This window comes from Phocoena sinus, chromosome 18, assembly GCF_008692025.1.
Source record: "Phocoena sinus isolate mPhoSin1 chromosome 18, mPhoSin1.pri, whole genome shotgun sequence".
NCBI classification, from domain to species: domain Eukaryota; kingdom Metazoa; phylum Chordata; class Mammalia; order Artiodactyla; family Phocoenidae; genus Phocoena; species Phocoena sinus.
In genome coordinates this window covers 9,482,377-9,504,818 of record NC_045780.1, presented here as the reverse complement: position 1 = coordinate 9,504,818, position 22,442 = coordinate 9,482,377, and the positions used below count along the sequence as shown (strand labels likewise).

The window sequence follows — 22,442 nt, the reverse complement described above, 5'->3', positions numbered from 1 at the left end:
GAGCTTGTAGCAGCAGAGCTGTCACTACCCTAGGCCCAAAGCCATAAATGGAGGGAGAGGGTGCCAGAACCCAGAAGGAGAGAGGATCTCAGAGCAGGCCCTAGGAGTGGAGGACACAGCTGGTGATGGCAGCCTCCCCTGGAGACAACCAGGAGAGTAAGTGCCCTGACCTCACACTCCTCCCTCCCTCCATCTCCAGCCAGGGCTTCCCATTGGCCAAACACAAAAGGAAGCAGAGGGCATGGATCCCCTTGAATGCCATCCACAGCTGATCCTGGGGCACAAAGCAGTTTACAAAAAAGTGGAGAGTGAATCTTTAGGGGTAAGAGCATATGTAGTACACTAGACAGTATAGACTTCTGTTCCTGATGACGTAAAATTCATGTAGGATGGAAAGAATCAACAAAATTAACCTTTACTCACTGGTGAATCTCATCTATTCACCTAGAAGCTCAGTTTTATTTTAGAAAACAAACAAACAAACAAAAATCCTTCTACCTCTCTCACTTAAATTCTGAATGTGCTGTGAAGTCTAAGGTCTCTAATAAAGGCTTTCAAAAAACCATAGCCTTTTAGACAAGGAGGAGGGTCTTACAGTTTTGGTCTAAGCAGCCGCTATTCCCCCACCCCCACCAGCAATACACTGATTATGAGAGACCCAAAAAGGTTAAGTGACTTTTACAAGATTATAAAGTAGAAGAGTCAGAATGCTCCTTCATGAGATAGATTTTCTACTCAAATGTGCACTCAAAATACTATGCAGTTTAAATGTGAAGAGTCTATAAATGACTAAGAAGTAAAGGTATCTCATAAGTGGGATGGGCTTGTCAGATTGTGTTTAAGCCATATGCATTTAATGGATGTAATAAGAATAGGAACAAATACTTTTATAGAGCTTACTATGTGCCAGCTACTGTTCAGAACACTGTACATGTACTATTCATTTAATATTCACAACACCATAGGGGAGGTATTATAATTATCATCATCCCCATTTTACAGATGAGGAAACAGAGTCCCAGAGGAGGGTAAGTGATTTGCCCACAGTCTACAGCTAGTGAGTAGCAGAGCCACGACTTAAAGCCAGAGCAACTGGGCTTCCATGTCTGTGTTCCTCATGACTACACATTAACTCCCTCTCTAGCAGAATGAGACAGTCTACATTCAGGAACTGTCTAGAATTCACTCTGGAATTCACTTTTTTTCACCAGAAGAGGAATTGTTTCTCTTTTCAACTTGCAATAAGAAAATTGGTACCCTTAGATTTATTATGATTGACAAATGTCAAATATAAGATGAGAAAGAGAAAGAATGGTAGGATGATGATAATGGACCAACATTGATGGTTAGATTTGGCCATAGACTTTATTCCAATGATCTCCAGATTTTTACCTCCACAAATGAGGTACCTAAAATTAACACTGTGACCTGAGCGTTGCCCATGACCTCCAAATCTGGCATGAGTAGTCTGTGGGAGAAAAGTTACAATGTCGGAATTTCTCCTTTTTTATTGGATAGAATCAGTTGTTTGAGTATTTTGCTGACACTCCAAAGTGACTCAAGATTTTGTTACAAAATAAAATACTTGAGGCCATTGAACTTCCGGTATTTTCCTTTCTGAAGGAAAAAAAAAAAAAATCTGCCAAACTAAGTATTTCATGAACTGATCAGGACAGAAGTCAGCAACCTCCACCTTAGGTGGATGGTGAGAGTGGGAAAGTTCTCCATACAGGCAAAAGTCTGTGACAGTGATGAGCTATAAAAATGCAGGCACTTGGTATGCAGTCCTATCCAAGGTCAAACACTTGGTTATTTTCATATTTCACACTTTTTTGTATTCTTAAAAGCATTTATTGGGATAAAAGTAAAACTTCCTGCTCTCTAAACATTACCAACACACCGTCAATGGGGAGTAACTGCTGTTAAGATGAGCCATGAGTACAGAAACATGGTGGCCTGAAGATATTGGTGCCCATTCAGATAAAACAAGGCGTATAAACTCCTTTGTCTCTCTTTGTCTCTTTCAGACTCACAATTTCCCATCAACATTGTGGCTGTCAAGAACGATCATGATTTTCTTGAAAAAGACCTTGTAGAACCTCTTTACAGGTAAATCATGTAAAGTATTTTTGCTTCTTTTGATTGTTCAGTGTCTAATAGTTATCATTATATTGAGCAGTGAGTTCAACAACAATTCAGTAAGTACTTATTGAGTACCTACTATATGCCAGGCATGGGTCCAGGCTGTAAGTATATTATGGTGACCATGATCAGTCATGGAGCTTAAATCCTAGTAGGAAGCTTCAGACAATAGATTGGGAAAAAGAGAGAATGAGTGAGAGAAAAAGAGGGAGAAGGAGAGATTATCTCAGAGAGTGTTAAGCTATGTTAAAAAAGTAAAACAAACTGAGGCTATAGACAGTGATGGGGTGTGGGTGGGTTAGTGGGAGAAGGCATTGTGGGGGACCAGAGCATGAGTGGTCAGGGAGGGCCCTGTAGAGTTCCATGAGTATGTCAAACTCAGCTGTATTTTTTGCAAAGACAAATGATTATATCAGCAAACTAGAATATGTAAGCTCAAGTAATTATATCTGCAACCTGAAATATTTAAGCCTTCACTATGTGATGGATGATATAAGGAGACAAAGATGAATAACTCCCTCCCCTCAGAGAATGTCTAATCTGGTTGGAGAAATCTAACTGAAGAAATGAAGCATAAATGAACAAATAAAATAATTATAATTTAAGTAATAATAAAAGATACCAATGTAATCAATATCTCTGAACAATTAAATGTGCATGAGAGGTTCTATGTGTCTGTAGGAATTTGAAGTTTCCTAACTAAAGCCCTGGTGAGAGGTCAGAGCTGGAAATAAATATTAGTTACAGGAGGTGAGTCATTTTTCCAAGGCTACAGAGCTAGTTATGGGCTAAACTGACTTTAAAACTGCAGTCCTCATAACTTGCAATCCAACATTTTTTTCTCATACGTTCTGCATTTGACATAGAAAAGACGGTAGTTTAGGGACTTCCCTGGTGGCACAGTGGTTAAGAATCTGCCTGCCAACGTAGGGGACATGGATTTGAGCCCTGGCGCAGTGGTTAAGGATCTGCCTGCCAATGCAGGGAACATGGGTTCGAGCCCTGGTCCAGGAAGATCCCACATGCCGCAGAGCAACTAAGCCCGTGCACCACAGCTAATGAACCTGTGCTCTAGAGAAAGCCCGTGCTCAGCAATGAAGACCCAACACAGCCAAAAAAAAAAAAGAAAAGAAAAGAAAAGATAGTTAAAGAGGAAAGTAATGATGAGGAAAACTTTTGTCAAGATAAGGACACACCGATATATATTAGAATAGTATATAAATAACCATGGGCTTGCTGATTCTGTAGATATATATATTTCTGTGTTCATAAGCTGGTTACTCTGGGATTCCTATATGAAGATAGATTTGCGTTAAGGAATGATCTCTGAATGTTGAAGGAGAGCATTACTGTGGGTTTGCTTAAGTGGGTAGAAGAGCAAAGAACTCTTTAAATCACAAATTGCAGGAACTGGCTATTTGGACTCAAAAACAAACAAGCACAAAGTGCCATTTGTGAGCGTTTACGAGAAGAATGGGTAGTTTGGTTGTAATTCTTTTTTTTTATATATATATAAATTTATTTTATTTTATTTTTGGCTGCGCTGGGTCTTCGTTGCCGCATGCGGGCTTTCTCTATTTGCGGCGAGTGGGGGCTACTCCTTGTTGCAGTGCACGGTCTTCTCATCGTGGTGGCTTCTCTTGTTGCGGAGCACGGGCTCTAGGTGCACGGTCTTCAGTAGACGCGGCACACGGTCTCAGTAGTTGCCACTCAAGGGCTCTAGAGCTCAGGCTCAGTAGTTGTGGCATGCAGGCTTAGTTGCTCCGCGGCATGTGGAATCTTCCTGGACCAGGGCTCGAACCTGTGTCCCCTGCATTGGCAGGCGGATTCTTAACCACTGCGCCACCAGGGAAGTCCTAGTTGTAATTCTTTAGAGGTAATGAATTGGAAAAGCAGTGTTTTCTCCTCAGCATGTCTGATGCACACCAAGGCTTCATCCAACTCAGAACTATTGCACCACCACCTCATCCTGAGTTTTCCCTCTTAGTTTTAACCAAGAGTATTTTTACTAGTAAGCTGGCATTTTTTAAAAGAAATAATTTTTATTGTTAATTGTATTATATTACATTATCTTTTTCCCAATTGAATTTTCTTGCATACTCATAGATCTTTGATTCTCTAATCATGGCTTTTGTTGTTTTTTCCCCCAGTTTTATTGAGATATAATTGACATACAGCACTGTATACGTTTAAAGTGTACAGCATAATGGTTAGACTTACATAATCATGAAATGTTTACCACAATAGGTTTAGTGAACATTCACCATCTCATATAGATACAACATTAAAGAAATAGAAAAATAAAATTTTCCTTGTGATGAGAACTCTTACGATTTACTCTCAACAGTGTTCAGATATGTGACACATACAGCAGTATAATTATCTTTATCATTTTGTACATTACATCTCTACTACTTATTTATCTTATAACTGGAAGTTTGTACCTTTTGATCACCTTCATCCAATCCCCCCTCCTCCCACCTCAGGTAGCCACAGATCTGATCTTTTTTCTGTAAGTTTGTTTGTTTTTGAAGTACAATTGACCTACAAGTCTATGTTGGTTCCTGGTATATAACATAGTGATTCTATATTTCTATACATTTCAAAATGATCACACAGTAAGTTTGGTTGTCGTCTGTCGCCATACAGAGATATTACATAATTATTGACTATATTCCCCATACTGTACATTTTATACCTGTGACTCATAGTTCTGTAAACGAAGATTTGTACCCCTTAATCTCCCTTACCTATTTCTCTCCTCCCTCCACACCCCTCCCATCTGGCCACCACCTATTTATTTTCTGTATCTATGACTCTGTTTCTGTTTAGATATATTTGCTTATTTTGTTTTTTAGATTCCATATATAAGTGAAATCATCCCAGTTGAATTTTTAAATCTATATTTTCTTTATGTCAAGGTGTTCTGTATATTTATAAAGCAAAATTCACTATTTTCAGTATACAGTTCTTTGAGTTTTGATAAATGCCTACAATCATGTAACCACCACCACAACCAAGATATAGAACAGCTCCATCATCTAAAAAACTCCCTGGTTCACCTTTGTCATCAACCTACTCTCAACCCTTGGCAACCACTGATCTGGTTCTTGTACCCATAGTTTTGCCTTTTCCAGAATGCTATATAAGTGAAATCAAACAGTATGTAGCCTTTCGAGTCTGCCTTTGTTTCACTAATGCACCTAAGATTCATCCGTGTTGCGTGTATCAATCAATATAATTGCTCAGTAGTATTCCGTTGTGTGGATATACTACAATTTGTCTATCCTTTCACCAGATGGAGAACATTTGAGTTGTTGCCACTTTGGGTGGCTATAACACCCCATAAACATTCATATTCAAGTTTTTGTGTGTACATAAGTTTTCATTTCTTTTGGGTAAGTTCCTAGGAATGGGATTGTGGGGTGCATATGATAAGTATATTTGAACTTTATCAGAGACCACCAAACATCTCCAAAGTGACCATACCATTTTGTATTACCACCAACGATGTATGAGAGTTCCAGTTGCTCCACATCTTTGTTGGTACTTGGTGTTGTCAGTTTTTGTTTTGTTTTGTTTTTAACCATTCTAATAGGTGTCTAGTGTTTCTCATTGTGATTTAAATTTGTATGTCCTTAATGAGTAATGACGTTGAATGTCTTTTCATGTACTTATTTGCCATTCATATATCTTCTCTAGTAAAGTGTCTGAGGTTTTTGCCTATTTTTAAAATTTGGTTGTTTGTTTTCTTATTGAGTTTTTATATTTTTTGCCAGTCTGTAGCTTATTTTTTCAATCTCTTAACAATGTCTTTTGCAGAAGTTTTGATTTTTCTTGGAGTGCAGTTTATCATTTTTTTTTTCATGTTTTTAATGTCACACCTAAGGAATTTTGCCTAACGTAAGGTCACAACTATTTTCTCCTTTGGTTTTCTTCTGGAAATTTCAGTTTTATGTTTTATGTGTAAGTTGATGATCCATTTCAAGTTAATTTTTTAGAAGATAAAAAGTATGGCTCAAGATTCATTTTTTGCTTATCAATATCCCATTGGTTGACCACCATGTTGAAAAGACTATACTTTCTTCATTGAATTGCCTTTGCACTTATATTGTAAATCAATTGACCATATATGCATGAGTCTATTTCTAGACTCTCTGTTCTGTTCCATTTATCTATGTGTCTATTCTTTCATCAATACGGCACTTGATTACTTAGCTTTGTGTGTGTCTTGGAATCCAGTAGTGTGAGTCCTCCAACTTTGTTCTTCTTTGCCAGGATTGTTTTGGCTATTTTAGTTCCTCTGCCTTTCCATATAAATTTAAAAACAGCTTGTTGATATCAATTTTTAAAATCCTACTGGAGTATTGATTTGGATTGTGTTGACTCTATAGATCAGTTAGGGAAGAATTGATATCTTAACAGTAACAAGACTTCTGATTCATAAACATGGTACATGTCTCTGTTTAGGTCTCTTTTGATTTTTTTTTTTAACCCTAACTTGTAGTTTTCAGCATATGGGTAATACACGTACTTGAAAGTACTTAAGAATTTCATGTTTCGTGGTGCTATTCTAAATAGTACTGTTTTTTATTGTTTCGGTCTCCAATTGTTCATTGCTAGTGTTTTTTGTTGTTGTATATTGTTCATTTGCATCCTGCAGTCTTTCTACGCTTACTCATTAGTTCTAGTAGCTTACGCGTAGACTTTTAAAATATAAATCAAGGATTACATTGTAAACCGAGAATAAAAATTTCATTCCATATTTTTAAATCAGGATTGTAGGAGCAAACCGCTTCTGATTGTGCAGTTCTATTCATTGGATGACATATGTATCTGAGTGGGTAAAGCTTTGAATCTCAAACACATGGATGGTAAAGCTTTATCTGCTCACTGCTGCATGTGATCTAAGGTGCCTTGACTAAGTTCTGGACTTTTCCATCCACGTCGACTTTAAAAAAAAAAACCAAAACTTTCAGCCATGATATAGATTAGCCAGTATAGAAATCATTTCAAGATAAAAAGTTCTGCATACTAAGGTAGTGTCAGCCAGAAAAATTAGGAAGCCTTCTCTTGTAGAACCCATGACCCATTTCTGATTCAGCCCATAGCAGGATTCATACAGACATACCCAAAAGACAGTACTGCATAAACATGTGGGAATGCAACAACGCCAGACACCACAGTGCTCTTGATAAGGGCCCAGCTTGTGTAAAATTGGTTAGAGTGGCAGGAGTTGTTATCATTGGAATAATTCTTAGGACGGCTATGTCTCCAAAAATATTATGAAATAAGAAAAGCATTTGGCTGGAGGTATGTGAGCTGAGATTCTCAGGGCGCAGGAGCAGTGGGTAGAACAGAGGCCAAAGGAGTAGTCACGGCGGGGTGATCAAAAGAAACAGGCAGAGCAGGTAGGGCAGAGATGGAGGTAGCTTGGCTGAAGGGAACACCCATGGAATTTCTTTGCCTTCCCTTATGAGTTCCTTCAAGACAAGATTTCCTGAAAGCAGGCTGAAGGAAGACTTCCAGCCTGAGGGCAGTGACAGCACTTCTAAAACTTTGAGATTGATGAGCAGTTAATTAGACACTCACCCACTCACATGGTGTATTATGATTAATGCCTGGAGAGCAATAAGGGGTTGTGATTTTATTCATTTTCTTCCTCGTGCGCTGCAGACACAGTGATAGAGCTGGTCTCATGTTTTATTTTTAAAGCTTTGTGGGCTCTACATTTCTCATGCATATTTGAAATGCTGAGCTAATGCAGAATCCTAACGGGAATCATAGCCAGAGGGCACTTAGCTTCTGCCAGGTAGGCAAATGAAAACAAGAGAGCTGAAGGTCTCCTGTAAATGTTACCCACAAGAATTTTACTCACCTTTTTTTGTCTGGAAGTTTCTCTCCTGTGTGGACAGACAATTAATATCCTGGGTCCCGATTTACTCTTGGAGAGTTGTTGAGCAGTGTTAACTTTTCATTGGCTTGAAAAAATAGATTGTACTAAGGATGTCCGTGGCTGGGAGGACCGATGCCTGGCTGGGCGTATGTGGATGTGTGGCTCTCATGTTCAGGTCTCAGAAACCAGACAGGTTTGCTGTCTTTAGTAAAGGTGTGAACCTCCAGAATGGTGACCATGCCCCACCATTGCTTCTGCAACTCTGACAGCGCCAGTACACAGTAGCCGTCTGTAAATATTTGTTACTGCAAGTCAGAACAGTGCAGTCTCTGTTACTTAGCAACCACAACTATAATTCTGTTTTGATTGAATTTGTAATTGAAAAATAATTTCCCCTGTGAGTAATGAAAAGCTAATTGCAAGTCTAAGTACCTGGATGAAACTAACCATCTCAAAATGGAGGCACAGCCAAGGTATCACAATACCTTGCAAAGTTTGTCACCTTTAAGGCAAATTGCAGCAAATCAAAGCTCCTGAATGAGATTTTTAAGAAGTGACATGTTCTATTAGCATTTTGGTTTGGGACATTTTCTCAGACTGCTAACATAGGGCCTTGAAGCCCAAGATGATCCCTGAATTTCTTTTTTTTTTTGGTTTTTTTTTTTTTTTTGTTTTGTTTTCTTTTGTTTTTTTTTTTGTTTTTTCTTTTTGCGGTACGCGGGCCTGTCACCGTTGGGCCTCTCCCGTTGTGGGGCACAGGCTCCAGATGTGCGGGCTCAGCGCCCATGGCTCACGGGCCCAGCCGCTCCGCGGCATGTGGGATCCTCCCAGACTGGGACACGAACCCGCGTCCCCTGCATCGGCAGGCAGACTCTCAACCACTGCGCCACCAGGGAAGCCCTGAATTTCTAATTTAATGTTAGATCTGCCTAACTTATGTTGTTAATAAATAGTAACTAATCACAACATGTATAAAACAAGGGCATTCGCCTTGTTCAGTACTGTTTTATGGAAACATGGAATTGACTAGGATTATAGTGCATCTGTCACTGCCCTTTGTATTTAAAAGGACAACTAATGACAATGGATTATAATGTGGGATGAGGGAGAGGGTAAGAAAGAATGCTGACAAAAGTGATTTTTACAGTTTACCTCTACACACAGAGGCACATATTTGATTTGAGTTATTTAAGTAATATTATTAATTTTAAATAATGGTAATCTATGAAAATGGATAATATACTTTAAATTTTCCCTTTAAGAATATCACAGAAAATGTACAATGTTATATATTGTGTTATGTCATATAATAATTTGTGACAATTACCTAGAGTGAAACCACAGACAAATCATTGGGAGAAGAATATAGGTGGTTACATGATAATCATGGTCATTTTGAAATTCTGAATCTATAAATTAAATACAAATCCCAATAAGGGGTGATTTCATTTCTTTAGAACACAAAGTGCTCACCAAGCATGACTGTAAGTATTGTACAAATATTTACTTATTTAGTTCTCATAACAACCCTATAAGATAGGCTCTAACATCATTCCCATTTTACAGATGAGGAAACAGAGGCACAGAGGTATGAAATAACTTGTCGATTTACAGTTAGTAAATAGCACTGCTAGGATTCAAAGCCACACAGGCTGCTTCTGGAGTTTCCAAAGAGAGCTTAGGTCTTTTTGTGAAACACAATTTGGAGTGTTTTTCATGTCCTCCTTTAAAGGTAATTCTTCCCAAGATGTTTATGTTGCCTTGTGATGTTCTGAATTTAACTTGTAAGTCCCAAGGTTAGAAATTCTCATTGCATTTGTGCCTTCATGGACCTCAACTGTAAAAAAATAATCATATTAAAGTAAGAGTTTAAAGCACACTTTGTTCTTTTGTGAAGTGTTTAGAACCGATTTACTGTTGGAGAGTAGCGGTACTTTGTCAACTGTTCCTTCAATTCATTTCATCAAGGCTGTCTCTTGAGGGCCTTACTTTACTATGGGGACAAATGAGACAGAATCCTCACCCTGAGATCTCAGGCTAATGCTGTGATTCTCAACCCGAGATGGGGCAGCAGTTTGCCCTGTCTCGAGGTCTGGGAACGTTTTTGCTTGTCACACCTGTGGTGATGCTACTGGCATCTAATGGGTGGGGCCAGAGATGCTGCTAACCTCCCATAATGCACAAGGTAGCACCCCCCAACAAGGAATTATCTGTCCCCAAATGCCCACGGTGCCTAGGTTGAGAAATGAGTAATGATTTACTTGGACAAATGATGTAATCACTGTAAGTACAGGATAGCTAAGGGGGAAAGGGCTTCAGAGACAGTTTCCTGGGAAAATGACCCTAAAATGCCAGTAGGAATTACCCAGACAAAAACACATGAAATTTTGATGTGGTTATTTTCAACTTTCACTTTTGTTTTTATAACTAATTTAATGTGCAGGAAAGGCATCTTCATCCCCACCCCTACCTGCCACCACAAACCTCACCCCAAGGTAGCCTGTATAGAATGGGAGCAGCCATGGAGTACAGACAAGTACAGACATGGAAGGGTCAAACATAGGGGATTTCCCACATGAAAAACATTGATCTTTCTATATATTTTTTAACATCTTTATTGGGGTATAATTGCTTTATATTGTTGTGTTAGATTCTGCTGTATAACAAAGTGAATCGGCTATACATATACTTATATCCCCATATCCCCTCCCTCTTGCGTCTCCCTCCCACCCTCCCTACCCCACCCCTCTAGGTGGTCACAAAGCACTGAGCTGATCTCCCTGTGCTATGCAGCTGCTTCCCACTAGCTATCTATTTTACATATGGTAGTGTATATGTATGTCCATGCCACTCTCTCACTTCGGCCCAGCTTACCCTTCCCCCTCCCCGTGTCCTTAAGTCCGCTCTCTACGTCAGGATCTTTATTCCTGGCCTGCCCTAAGTTCTTCAAAGCATTTTTTTTTTTTTAGATTCCATATATATGTGTTAGCATACAGTATTTGTTTTTCTCTTTCTGACTTATTTCACTCTGTATGACATACTCTAGGCCCATCCATCTCACTACAAATAACTCAATTTCATTTCTTTTTATGGCTGAGTAATATTCCATTGTATATATGGGCCACATCTTCTTTATCCATTCATCTGTCGTTGGACACTTAGGTTGCTTCAATGTCCTGGCTATTGTAAATACTGCTGCAGTGAACATTGTGGTACATGACTCTGAGTTACGGTTTTCTCAGGGTATATGCCTGGTAGTGGGATTGCTAGGTCATATGGTAGTTCTATTTTTAGTTTTGTAAGGAACCTCCTACTATTCTCCATAGTGGCTGTATCAATTTACATTCCCACCAACAGTGTAGGAGGGTTCCCTTTTCTCCACACTCTCTCCAGCATTTATTGTTTGTGGATTTTTTAATGATGGTCATTCTGACTGGTGTGAGGTGACACCTCATTGTAGTTTTCTGTTGCATTTCTCTAATGATTAGTGATGTTGAGCGTCCTTTCATGTATTTGTTGGCAATCTGTATATCTTCTCTGGAGAAATGTCTATTTAGGTCTTCTGCCCATTTTTGGATTGGGTTGTTTGTTTTTTTGATATTGAGCTGCATCAGCTGCTTGTATATTTTGGAGATTAATCCTCTGTCACTTGCTTCATTTGCAAATATCTTCTCCCATTCTGAGGGTTGTCTTTTTGTCTTGTTTCTGGTTTCTTTTGCTATGCAAAACTTTTAAGTTTCACTAGGTCCCATTTCTTTATTTTTGTTTTTATTTCTATTTCTCTAGGAGGTGGGTCAAAAAAGGTCTTGCTGTGATTTATGTCATAGAGTCTTCTGCCTATGTTTGCCTTTAAGAGTTTTATAGTGTCTGGCCTTACATTTAGGTCTTTAATGCATTTTGAGTTTATTTTTGTGTATGGTGTTAGGGAGTGTTCTAATTTCATTCTTTTACATGTAGCTGTCCAGTTTTCCCAGCACCACTTATTGAAGAGGCTGTCTTTTCTTCATTGTATATTCTTGCCTCCTTTATCGAAGATAAGGTGACCGTATGTATGTGGGTCTATCTCTGGGCTTTCTATCCTGTTCCATTGATCTAGATTTCTGTTTTTGTGCCAGTACCATACTGTTATCATTACTGTAGCTTTGTAGTATAGTCTGAAGTTAGGAAGCCTGATTCCTCCAGCTCCATTTTTCTTTCTCAAGATTGCTTTAGCTATTTGGGGTCTTTTGTGTTTCCATACAAATTGTGAAACTTTTTCTTCTAGTTTTGTGAAAAATGCCATTGGTAGTTTGATACGGATTGCAGTGAATCTGTAGATTGCTTAAGGTACTATAGTCATTTTCACAATGTTGATTCTTCCAATCCAAGAACATGGTATATCTCTCCGTCTGTTTGTATCATCTTAAATTACTTTCCTCAGTGTCTTATAGTTTTCTTCATACAGGTGTTTTGTCTCCTTAGGTAGGATTATTCCTAGGAATTTTATTCTCTTTGTTGCAGTGGTACATGGGAGTGTTTCCTTAATTTTTCTTTCTGATTTTTCATCATTAGTGTATAGAAATGCAGCAGATTTCTATGCATTAATTTTGTATCCTTCTACTTTACAAAATTCATTGATTAGCTCTAGTAGTTTTCTGGTAGCATCTTTAGGATTCTCTATGTATAGTATCATGTCATCTGCAAACAGTGACAGTTTTATTTCTTCTTTGCTGATTTGGATCCTTTTATTTCTTTTTTGTCTCTGATTACTGTGGCTAAAACTTCCAAAACTACGTTGAATAATAGTGGTGAGAGTGGGAAACCTTGTCTTATTCCTGATCTTAGTGGAAATAATTTCAGTTTTTCACCGTTGAGAACGATGTTGGCTGTGGGTTTGTCATATAAGGCCTTTATTATGTTGAGGTAAGTTCCCTCTATGCCTACTTTCTGGAGAGTTTTTATCATAAATGAGTGTTGAATTTTGTCAAAAGCTTTTCCTGCATCTATTGAGATGATCATATGGTTTTTATCCTTCAATTTGTTAATATGGTGTATCACATTGATTTGCGTATATTGAAGAATCCTTGCATGTCTTGGATAAACCCCTTGATCATGGTGTATGATCCTTTTAATGTGCTATTGGATTCTGTTTGCTAGTATTTTTTTTGAGGATTTTTGCATGTATGTTCATCAGTGATAGTGATCTGTAGTTTTCTTCTTTTGTGACATCTTTGTCTGGTTTTGGTATCAGGGTGATGGTGGCCTCATAGAATGAATTTGGGAGTGTTCCTCCCTATGCTATATTTTGGAAGAGTTTGAGAAGGATAGGTGTTATCTCTTCTGTAAATGTTTGATAGAATTCGCCTGTGAAGCCATCAGGTCCTGGGCTTTTGTTTGTTGGAAGATTTTTAATCACAGTTTCAATTTCATTACTTGTGAATGGTCTGTTTATATTTTCTATTTCTTCCTGGTTCAGTCTGAGAAGGTTGTACTTTTCTAAGAATTTGTCCGTTTCTTCCAGGTTGTCCATTTTATTTGCATAGAGTTGCTTGTAGTAATCTCTCATGATCCTTTGTATTTCTGCAGTGTCAGTTGATACTTCTCCTTTTTCATTTCTAATTCTGTTGATTTGAGTCTTCTCCCTTTTTTTCTTGATGAGTCTGGCTAATGGTTTATCAATTTGGTTTTTCTTCTCAAAGAACCAGCTTTAAGTTTTATTGATCTTTGCTATCATTTCCTTCATTTCTTTTTTATTTATTTCTGATCTGATCTTTATGATTTCTTTCCATTGGCTAACTTTGTGTTTTTTTGTTCTTCTTTCTCTAATTGCTTTAGGTGTAAGGTTAGGTTGTTTATTTGAGATTTTTCTTGTTTCTTGAGGTAGGATTTTATTGCTATATACTTCCCTCTTAGAACTGCTTTTGCTGCATCCCATAGGTTTCCATTGTCATTCGTTTCTAAGTATTTTTTGATTTCCTCTTTGATTCCTTCAGTGATCTCTTGGTTATTTAGTAACGTATTCTTTAGCATCCCGGTGTTTGTATTTTTTACCGTTTTTTTTTTCCTGTAATTGATATGTAGTCTCATAGCATCGTGGTCAGAAAAGATACTTGATACGATTTCAATTTTCTTAAATTTACCGAGGCTTGACTTGTGACCCAAGATATGATCTATCCTGGAGAATGTTCCATGAGCACTTGAGAAGAAAGTGTATTCTGTTGTTTTTGCATGGAATGTCCTATAAATATCAATTAATTCCATCTTGTGTAATGTGTCATTTAAAGCTTGTGTTTCTTTATTTTCATTTTGTTTGATCTTTCCATAGGTGAAAGTGGGGTGTTAAAGTCCCTTACTATGATTGTGTTACTGTCAATTTCCCCTTTTACGGCTGTTAGTGTTTGCCTTATGTATTGAGGTGCTCTTATGTTGGGTGCATAAATATTTACAGTTGTTATATCTTCTTCTTGGATTGATTCCTTGATCATTATGTAGTGTCCTTCTTTGTCTCTTATAATAGTCTTTATTTTAAAGTCTATTTTTTCTGATATGAGAATTGCTATTCCAGATTTCTTTTGATTTCCATTTACATGGAATATCTTTTTCCATCCCCTCACTTTCAGTCTTATGTGTCCCTAGGTCTGAAGTGGGTGTCTTGTAGACAGCATATGTATGGGTCTTGTTTTTGTATCCATTCAGCCAGTCTGTGTCTTTTGGTTGGAGCATTTAATCTGTTTACATTTAACATAATTATCAATATGTATGTTCCTTTTACATTTTCTTCATTGTTTTGCATTTGTTATTGTAGGTCTTATCCTTCTCTTGTGTTTCCTGTCTAGAGAAGTTCTTTTAGCATTTGTTGTAAAGCTGGTTTGGTGGTGCTGGATTCTCTTAGCTTTTTCTTGTCTGTAAAGGTTTTAATTTCTCCACTGAATCTCAATGAGATCCTTGATGGGTAGAGGAATCTTGGTTTTAGGTTTTTCCCTTTCATCACTTTAAATATGTCCTGCCACTCCCTCTGGCTTGCAGAGTTTCTGCTGAAAGATCAGCTGTTAACCTTATGGGGATTCCCTTATATGTTATTTGTTGCTTTTCTCTTGCTGCTTTCAATATTTTTTCTTTGTATTTAATTTTTGATAGCTTGATTAATATGTGTCTAAACGTGTTTCTCCTTGGATTTATCCTGTATGGGACTCTCTGCACTTCCCGGACTTGATTGACTGTTTCCTTTCCCATATTAGGAAAGTTTTCAACTATAACCTCCTCAAATATTTTCTCAGTCCCTTTTTTTTCTCTCTTCTTCTGGGACCCCTATAATTCGAATGTTGGTGTATTTAATGTTGTCCCAGAGGTCTCTGAGACTGTCCTCAGTTCTTTTCATTCTTTTTACTTTATTCTGCTCTGAAGTAGTTATTTCCACTATTTTATCTTCCAGGTCACTTATCCATTCTTCTGCCTCAGTTATTCTGCTATTGATTCCTTCTAGAGAATTTTTAATTTCATTTACTGTGTTGTTCATCATTGTTTGTTTGCTCTTTAGTTCTTCTAGGTCCTTATTAAACATTCCTTATATTTTCTCCATTCTATTTCTAAGATTTTGGATCATCTTTACTATCATTACTCTGAATTCTTTTTCAGGTAGACTGCCTATTTCCTCTTCATTTGTTAGGTCTGGTGGGTTTTTACCTTGCTACTTCATCTGCTGCATATTTCTCTTGTTTTCTCATTTTACTTATCTTACTGTGTTTGGGGTCTCCTTTTCTCAGGCTGCAGGTTCATAGTTCCCGTTGTTTTTTTGTCTGCCCCCAGTGGGTAAGGTTGGTTCAGTGGGTTTTGTAGACTTCCTGGTGGAGGGTGCTGGTACCTGTGCTCTGGTGGATGAGACTGGATCTTGTCTTTCTGGTGGGCAGGACCACGTCCGGTGGTGTGTTTTGGGGTGTCTGTGAACTTATTACAATTTTAGGCAGGCTCTCTGCTAATGGGTGGGGTTGTGTTCCTGTCTTGCTAGTTGTTTGGCATAGGGTGTCCAGCACTGTAGCTTGCTGGTCGTTGAGTGGAGCTGGGTCTTAATGGCTGAGATGGAGATCTCTGGGACAGCTCTCGCTCATTGATATTATGTGGGGCCAGGACGTCTCTGGTGGTCCAATGTCTTGAACTTGGCTCTCCCACCTCAGAGGCTCAGGCCTGACAGCCAGCTGGAGCACCAAGACCCTGTCAACCACATGGCTTTTGGGAAGTCTGAGGTGTTCTGACAGTGTTCAGTGGGTGTTCTGTAGGAGCTGTTCCACATGTAGATGTATTTTTGATGTATTTGTGGGGAGGAAAGTGATCTCCATGTCTTACTCCTCTGCCATCTTGAAGGTCCTCTCTCTTCATACCTCCTGTTGGTAGAGCATCCACATTTCATCAGGGCTGCCAGCTGGCAGATACCATCAGGCCATCCACTTCTTGGTCAGTAGCTCCCTGCACAGCTGGTACCTAGGGCCCAACTCTAGTGAGCCCCTGAAACCGCTGATCATGGGGCTTTCCTGATCTTTATAGTTTTTAATGGCCTCTTATGTAACCTTTTCCAACCAGCTACTTAAAATGACTTCAGGAAGAATACACAAGAAACTACAAAATAGGACAGCAGGGCAAAAGTAGGAGTTTATATTATTAATATTATTCACTTCTCTCTATATATTTTTAGATATTTGTATTGCATTCTTAAAAATATTAGCAATGTTTTTAAAAATGCCTTGCTTTGCCACACAAATAATAGATTACCATGGCTACCATTTTGTGAGTGTTTAGTATATGTTGACTAGTATACTAAGCTCTTGACATTGATCTTGCTTAATTCTCACAAGAACCTATGAATAACCGGTGCTATTATTATTGCTGTTGTTGTTCAGAATTCAGGGGGACCAGACTTCTCCTGGTTTGAGCAGCTGGGTGGTAGTGACGCCCTTCCTTGAGTCAGGAAACAGCCGAGGAGGGAGGTGAGGGGAGTCTGGCCAGGGTCTGAGGGGGGAAGGAGTGATGAGCTGAGGCGCCTGAGGGGCCAGTGCCAGTGGAAGTGTCCAGGTGCAGTTGGGTGTGCGGGTGTGGAGCTGGACAGGGGCCTCAGCTGGAGACAGAGATGTAAAGTCATCTGCATATGAAGGTATGAGGTCCCGAGAGTGGGACAGTAAGGAGAAGAAGACCAAGGCTGGTCGAGGGGGACCCCACGTCTATGGGGCAGGCAGAGGGAGGAGCTGCGAGACGCCCCTTAGCGCCAGAGAGTGAGTGCTTCGTACCATCCAGTTCTCCCCCTCCACCCTGGGCTGTTTTGCTTTCTTTCAGTTTTCTCAGAAATCTCTCATATGACCCTTGCTTCAACTTGGACTAATTCTCACTAGAGAAATTTTATCTGGATTAGATGCAATTGTTGGGAACAGTTAAAAAGCTAAGGACACCTCATCTGACTTCTCTGATACAGGAATATGTGAATTTAAACTGTGTCTGAAATCCCCAAACTAAAGAAGCCCAAGAACACCTGGACTTTTGTTTATAGCTCTTTACTTTTGGACCACTGTGGCTGACGTCCTTTATTGATTTGCCAGAGGAACTTACACTCTTCCCTGAAACCCTCATTATTAGAGTCTATTGCTTATTTAAAATTATTTTCTGGAGATGTAACGTATAGCATGGTGACTATAGTTAACAATACTGTGTCGCATATTTGAAAGTTGCAGAGAGAGTAGATCTTAAAAGTTCCCATCACAAGAAAAAAAAATTACTACCTATGTGTGAAGATGGATGTTAACTAAACTTATTGTGGTGATCATTTCACAGTATATACAAACATCAAATCATTATGTCGTACACCTTAAACTTATACAATGTCCTACATTAATTATTTCTCAATTGAAAATATATATTATACAAGTTACACAGTCCCACACGTACATCCTTTCCCCCTTAATCAACATTACATACTACTTCATTTTCTTTGCACAGTGAGGTCAGTCCACGCTTAACCATTTCTTTCCCACGCCTCCACTGACATCCAGGGACAGTTTGTGGGGTTCCGGGCTGGAATAGGGGCCAGCATTTCTGCTGCCGCAGGACCAGTTGGTAGAAGAGCAGCCAGAGTGAGAAGCTCAGCAAAGGGGAGGCATGGCCTTCACTGGCTCAGCTGTGGCATGGTGACAGCCACTTGTGCCCTTCTAATTACACTCTCCCCCCCACCCCAGACACCGTAGGGCCATCCTGCTGGATGGCCTGTGATATTTGAAAGGCCCCACGTTGGGTGAGTACATACCAGACAAGTGCATGTGGCATAGCTCTCCACCCTGCTCTGCAGAATCTGTTTTGTAAACTCCCAGTCAGACGGGGAACGTTTCCCAGGCCCCGCAGAGGAGGAGCTGCTGCTCCCGGAGGTGCTGGCCTCTGATCCCCGGAACAGGTGACTGGTTTCTGACCATCTTGGAGGACCACACCCGGAACACTCCTAAAGAGACGGGGCTAGAGACCTTTAGCCTCTGACACTTGAGCGGAGGGTGAGAAGTTCAGGCTGAAGCTTTAATCAGAATCAGATGAACCCGTACCCCTGCTTGTTATTCCTCTTGAGGCTTTGGCAGGAATATTAGAAAAATATCACAGGAAACTGACCATTAAATCAGCATGGGGGACCTCATGACCAATCTAAAGTTGGCAGTTTAAATGTAAAATACAAACCTAAGATACGAAGAAGGAAAGGGCTCCATTGCTGTCATTTATACGTCAAGTGCAGAAGGCCACTCTGTGTCTCCCCAGGCTCTGTCACAGTGGCCGAGGGGGCACTTCGCTCAGTCAGGGCCCAGACCACCCTCCCTGTCTCCCACTGGTCCCCGCACAGCGCACTCCCTGCTCACGAGTCCCCAGCCCTCCCAGCAAGCACACTGCCTGCCTTTCCCTCATTCTCCTGCTGGCCCCTGGGCTCTGCCCTCCCAGGCGTCCCCTCCGTGCTCGGGGCAGTCTGGACACAGCTCACTTCACGCTGACCCTGGCCTCACTCCCTCTGGGTGTGGTAAGCTGGGGAGGCGAGGGACTCCCTCGTAGTTCCAAAGTGCTCGCCGGTAGGAACCGTATCTTGTTCGGTGGCACATCACGGGCGCCTGGTGCTCCGTGGCCCTGTGCCGGGCAGGAATTCAATAACTGTTTGTTAAATGGAACTGGCACCTGGCAGAAAATGACCTGTCAGTTCACGAATTATTTTACTTCTTCTACCTGTGAGAGAATATTTTGTGGCGATAAATTATTCATTTTCTCTTCAAAATACCCTAAATCTCTCTGCTGCTGAGCTACACTTCTTCTCGGGGATCACTCACTGCTCAGCCCTCTACTCTGGCTTCTCTGAAACTGCCCGCGATGACTGCTGAACCCAAAAGGCATATTTTAGGTTTTGTATCACTTACTCTTTCTTAACTATTTGATACAACTAACTCACTGCACCCCCCACCCGCCCGTCTGTAATGCTCGTTCTGTGGCTTCCGTCTCTGGCTACACCTTCCCCAGCCCAGGTCCTCCTCTACCCGGGCCTTGAGCGCAGGAGTTTCCAGGGTTCTGAATTCTCCCTGGATAATTGGTTTAATTATTATGTATCCTCTGTGTGTATCATCTACATGCCGATCATTCCCAAGTAGGTCTGGATGTCGCAAGGTGTCCCCAAATTGAATGCATCACAACGTAAGCTTGTTATCTTCTCCATATCCCAGCTCCCAGTACCTCCCTGTTTCACTGTTTTCTATGTTTAAAGGCACAGTGACCAAAGCCTGAAATGCAGTCATCCTCTCTTTCTTCCTGGCCCCCAAGCTTCTACGTCACTGGCCCAGTCTTCAGCTGCTGTCACTTCCTTTCTGCTCTTCTTTGCCGTCTCTCACCTAAACTATTGTAACCATCTTCTACTGGCCCTTCCTCAGCTCAGTGTCCGTCCTGCCCCCAGGCGTGTTTCTGACATGCAGTGGAATTACATCACTCTCCTAATACCCTTCAAGACCCTCACCGCCCCCCCCCCCCCCATTGCCACAGATTGCTCCTAACATCTTCATCTGGTCCCTTCATGATCTGGGCCCTGCTCATCCCACCAGTGATTCCCACTCACATCCTTGCGGTTCCTAGACTAAAGCATGCCATTTAATGACCGCTGGCTTCGCCTGCCGTTCTTTTAACCTAGGCGGCAAATTGCTCTTAGTCCTTCATGGCCTTGCTGAAACATTGCCTCTTCTGGGAGGTTTTGTCCGTATGTGTTCAGAAAGTGAATTGCTTCTTGTCTTATTCATCATATTTACATCCCACGTGGGACTGGGAGATCCCCGAGGACGGGGACCACACCTTGCTCACCTCTGCATTCCCAGCCGCTCAACCTGTTCCTGGTACGTGGTGCCCAGTATCTCGGCTTCTCTTCTTGTTGACTTTCCCACCAGAGCCTCACGTTTCACTTTTAAAATGAGACTTTTGACTATTTCTCCTTTACTAATGTATTAACTCTTCTAAAGTCTCCTGAAGACAAGAGTAAAAATTAACAGGTTCTGGGAGCAGTGGACATTGTGGACATGACTTCTGAAAAGGTCAAACTGCTTTGCTTACCTTAACACGTAAATCCAGTTTGTCCAGAGCACAAACTGGACAGCTTCGTCACATGTCATGGGTTTCCTCTTTCCGTGGAAAAGGTGGACGGGGGAAGGAAACTACCATTTATTGACTAGCCTATTGACTAGGTCCATGGCATAGGCTGTTATTTCCCAGGCCTTCCTAGATTTTCCCTGAGTAGGCAGGAGCAGAGAAATCTCTGGACAGGGAGAAGTCCAGCTCTCTAGATGATGCATGGTTCCCTTGAGCAAGTGTTTCTCTCAGAGCCTTAGTCTGCTCATTTGAAAATAAAAGGGTCAGGCCAAGTGGTCCCTAGAGCCTGCCAAGTTCTAATGTTTCCTTAGCAAACATTTACCAAGTGGATTCTCTCTGAGCCAGCGCCTGTGCTGGGCGTTAGAGATGCAAATAAGGTGCAGCTCTCAGCCTGTCACATTCAGTGGAGGAGAATAATTCTTTTATTCTGACTATGCAAGGTCTATTGTGACTATTTAAAGTCAATCACTGATTGGACCTATGTAGAAAAAGTATGTTCAGTTAAAAAAGAAAAACCTACAGAGACAATCATGTATAAAATTACCTGCTAGGGCTTATGCGGATTAGAAGAATAAATTATCGTTTCTGCCTCAAAAGAGGCTCTAATCCAGTGGAAAGACACACCGTTCATGCAGCAAAGAAAATACGTTTTATAATCAAAATTGTTATTCATGCAGGAGTAGCTTTCCAGGCCACCAGTGTTAGACCAACTCAGATTATCTGAAGCGTTTTATATTACTTTATATAAGGTATCTTTAAGTTAGAGGGAAACAAATACTGATGCTCAATATTTGTCCTAAATGCAGCCTGGCTGCAATCACAGCAGAACTTCACAGTGGTTTTGATAAAGTGCTATGAATACTTCTGTTATATGACAAGTTCTTTTACCTGAAGCAGCCAGTCCTTAAAGAGGCATTTCCATCTCTCCCCAGTGTGTGTTTCATCCATTTTGTATTCTTGGAGAGTCTAGCCATTGTTTTCTTTACCTTATGCAAGATAAATACAGACTGATGCTACACCATGCTAGGAATGTCTGCCTAGTTTCAGACCACCATAAAGAGTGCTTTCTCTCTTTTTCTTTTTTTCCCATCTTAAAAAATCAGCTGTTTCTTTTTCTTTTTCAGCTTTATTGAGGTATAATTGACAAAATTATAAGATGTTTAAAGTATACATGTTGATTCGATAAAGGTATACATTGTGAAAGGAAGAGTTGAATGGTTATGTGTATGATACTTGAAATTGTATCCAGAAATTCTAAGATGTCTTTTCTTTTATAAGCCCATTTATTTGTTTGTTTGTTTATTTATTTTATTATTTATTATTATTTTTTTGGCTGCATTGGGTCTTAGTTGCGGCACACAGGCTCTTCCTTGCGGCACACGGGCTTCTCTCTAGTTGTGGCTTGCGGGTTTTCTCTTCTCTAATTGTGGTGCATGGGCTCCAGAGCTCATGGGCTCTGTAGTTTGCTGCACGCAGGCTCTCTAGTTGAGGCGCACGAGCTTAGTAGTTGTGACGCGTGGGCTTAGTTGCCCCGCAGCATGTGGGATCTTAGTTCCCTGACCAGGGATCGAACCCACGTCCCCTGCATTGGAAGGAGGATTCTTTACCACTGGGCCACCAGGGAAGTCCAGCTAAGATGTCTTTAATGATGACAATTTTGTAGATTGTATTGCCAACTAATAAGCGAGTAGAATCAGAACAAAAGAAATGTAGATCGCTTTACATCAGTAATTTCAAAGTCCAAGGAATAAAATGATTTTTAATGAATAAAACAAAGACTACATTTTTAAAAAATAGACTT

General features: G+C 40.3%; 1 protein-coding gene across 4 annotated transcripts in view; it reads left to right on the top strand.

Annotated features, from left to right (window-relative positions):
• Nucleotides 1-22,442, top strand: part of STARD13 (StAR related lipid transfer domain containing 13) — a 383,288-nt gene that overhangs the window by 307,715 nt on the left and 53,131 nt on the right. For all 4 annotated transcript variants that reach the window (XM_032611028.1, XM_032611027.1, XM_032611029.1 and 1 more), the window contains one exon: nt 2,028-2,109. In XM_032611028.1, the coding sequence (XP_032466919.1) occupies nt 2,028-2,109 (82 nt within the window). The remainder of the gene's footprint in view (nt 1-2,027; nt 2,110-22,442) is intronic.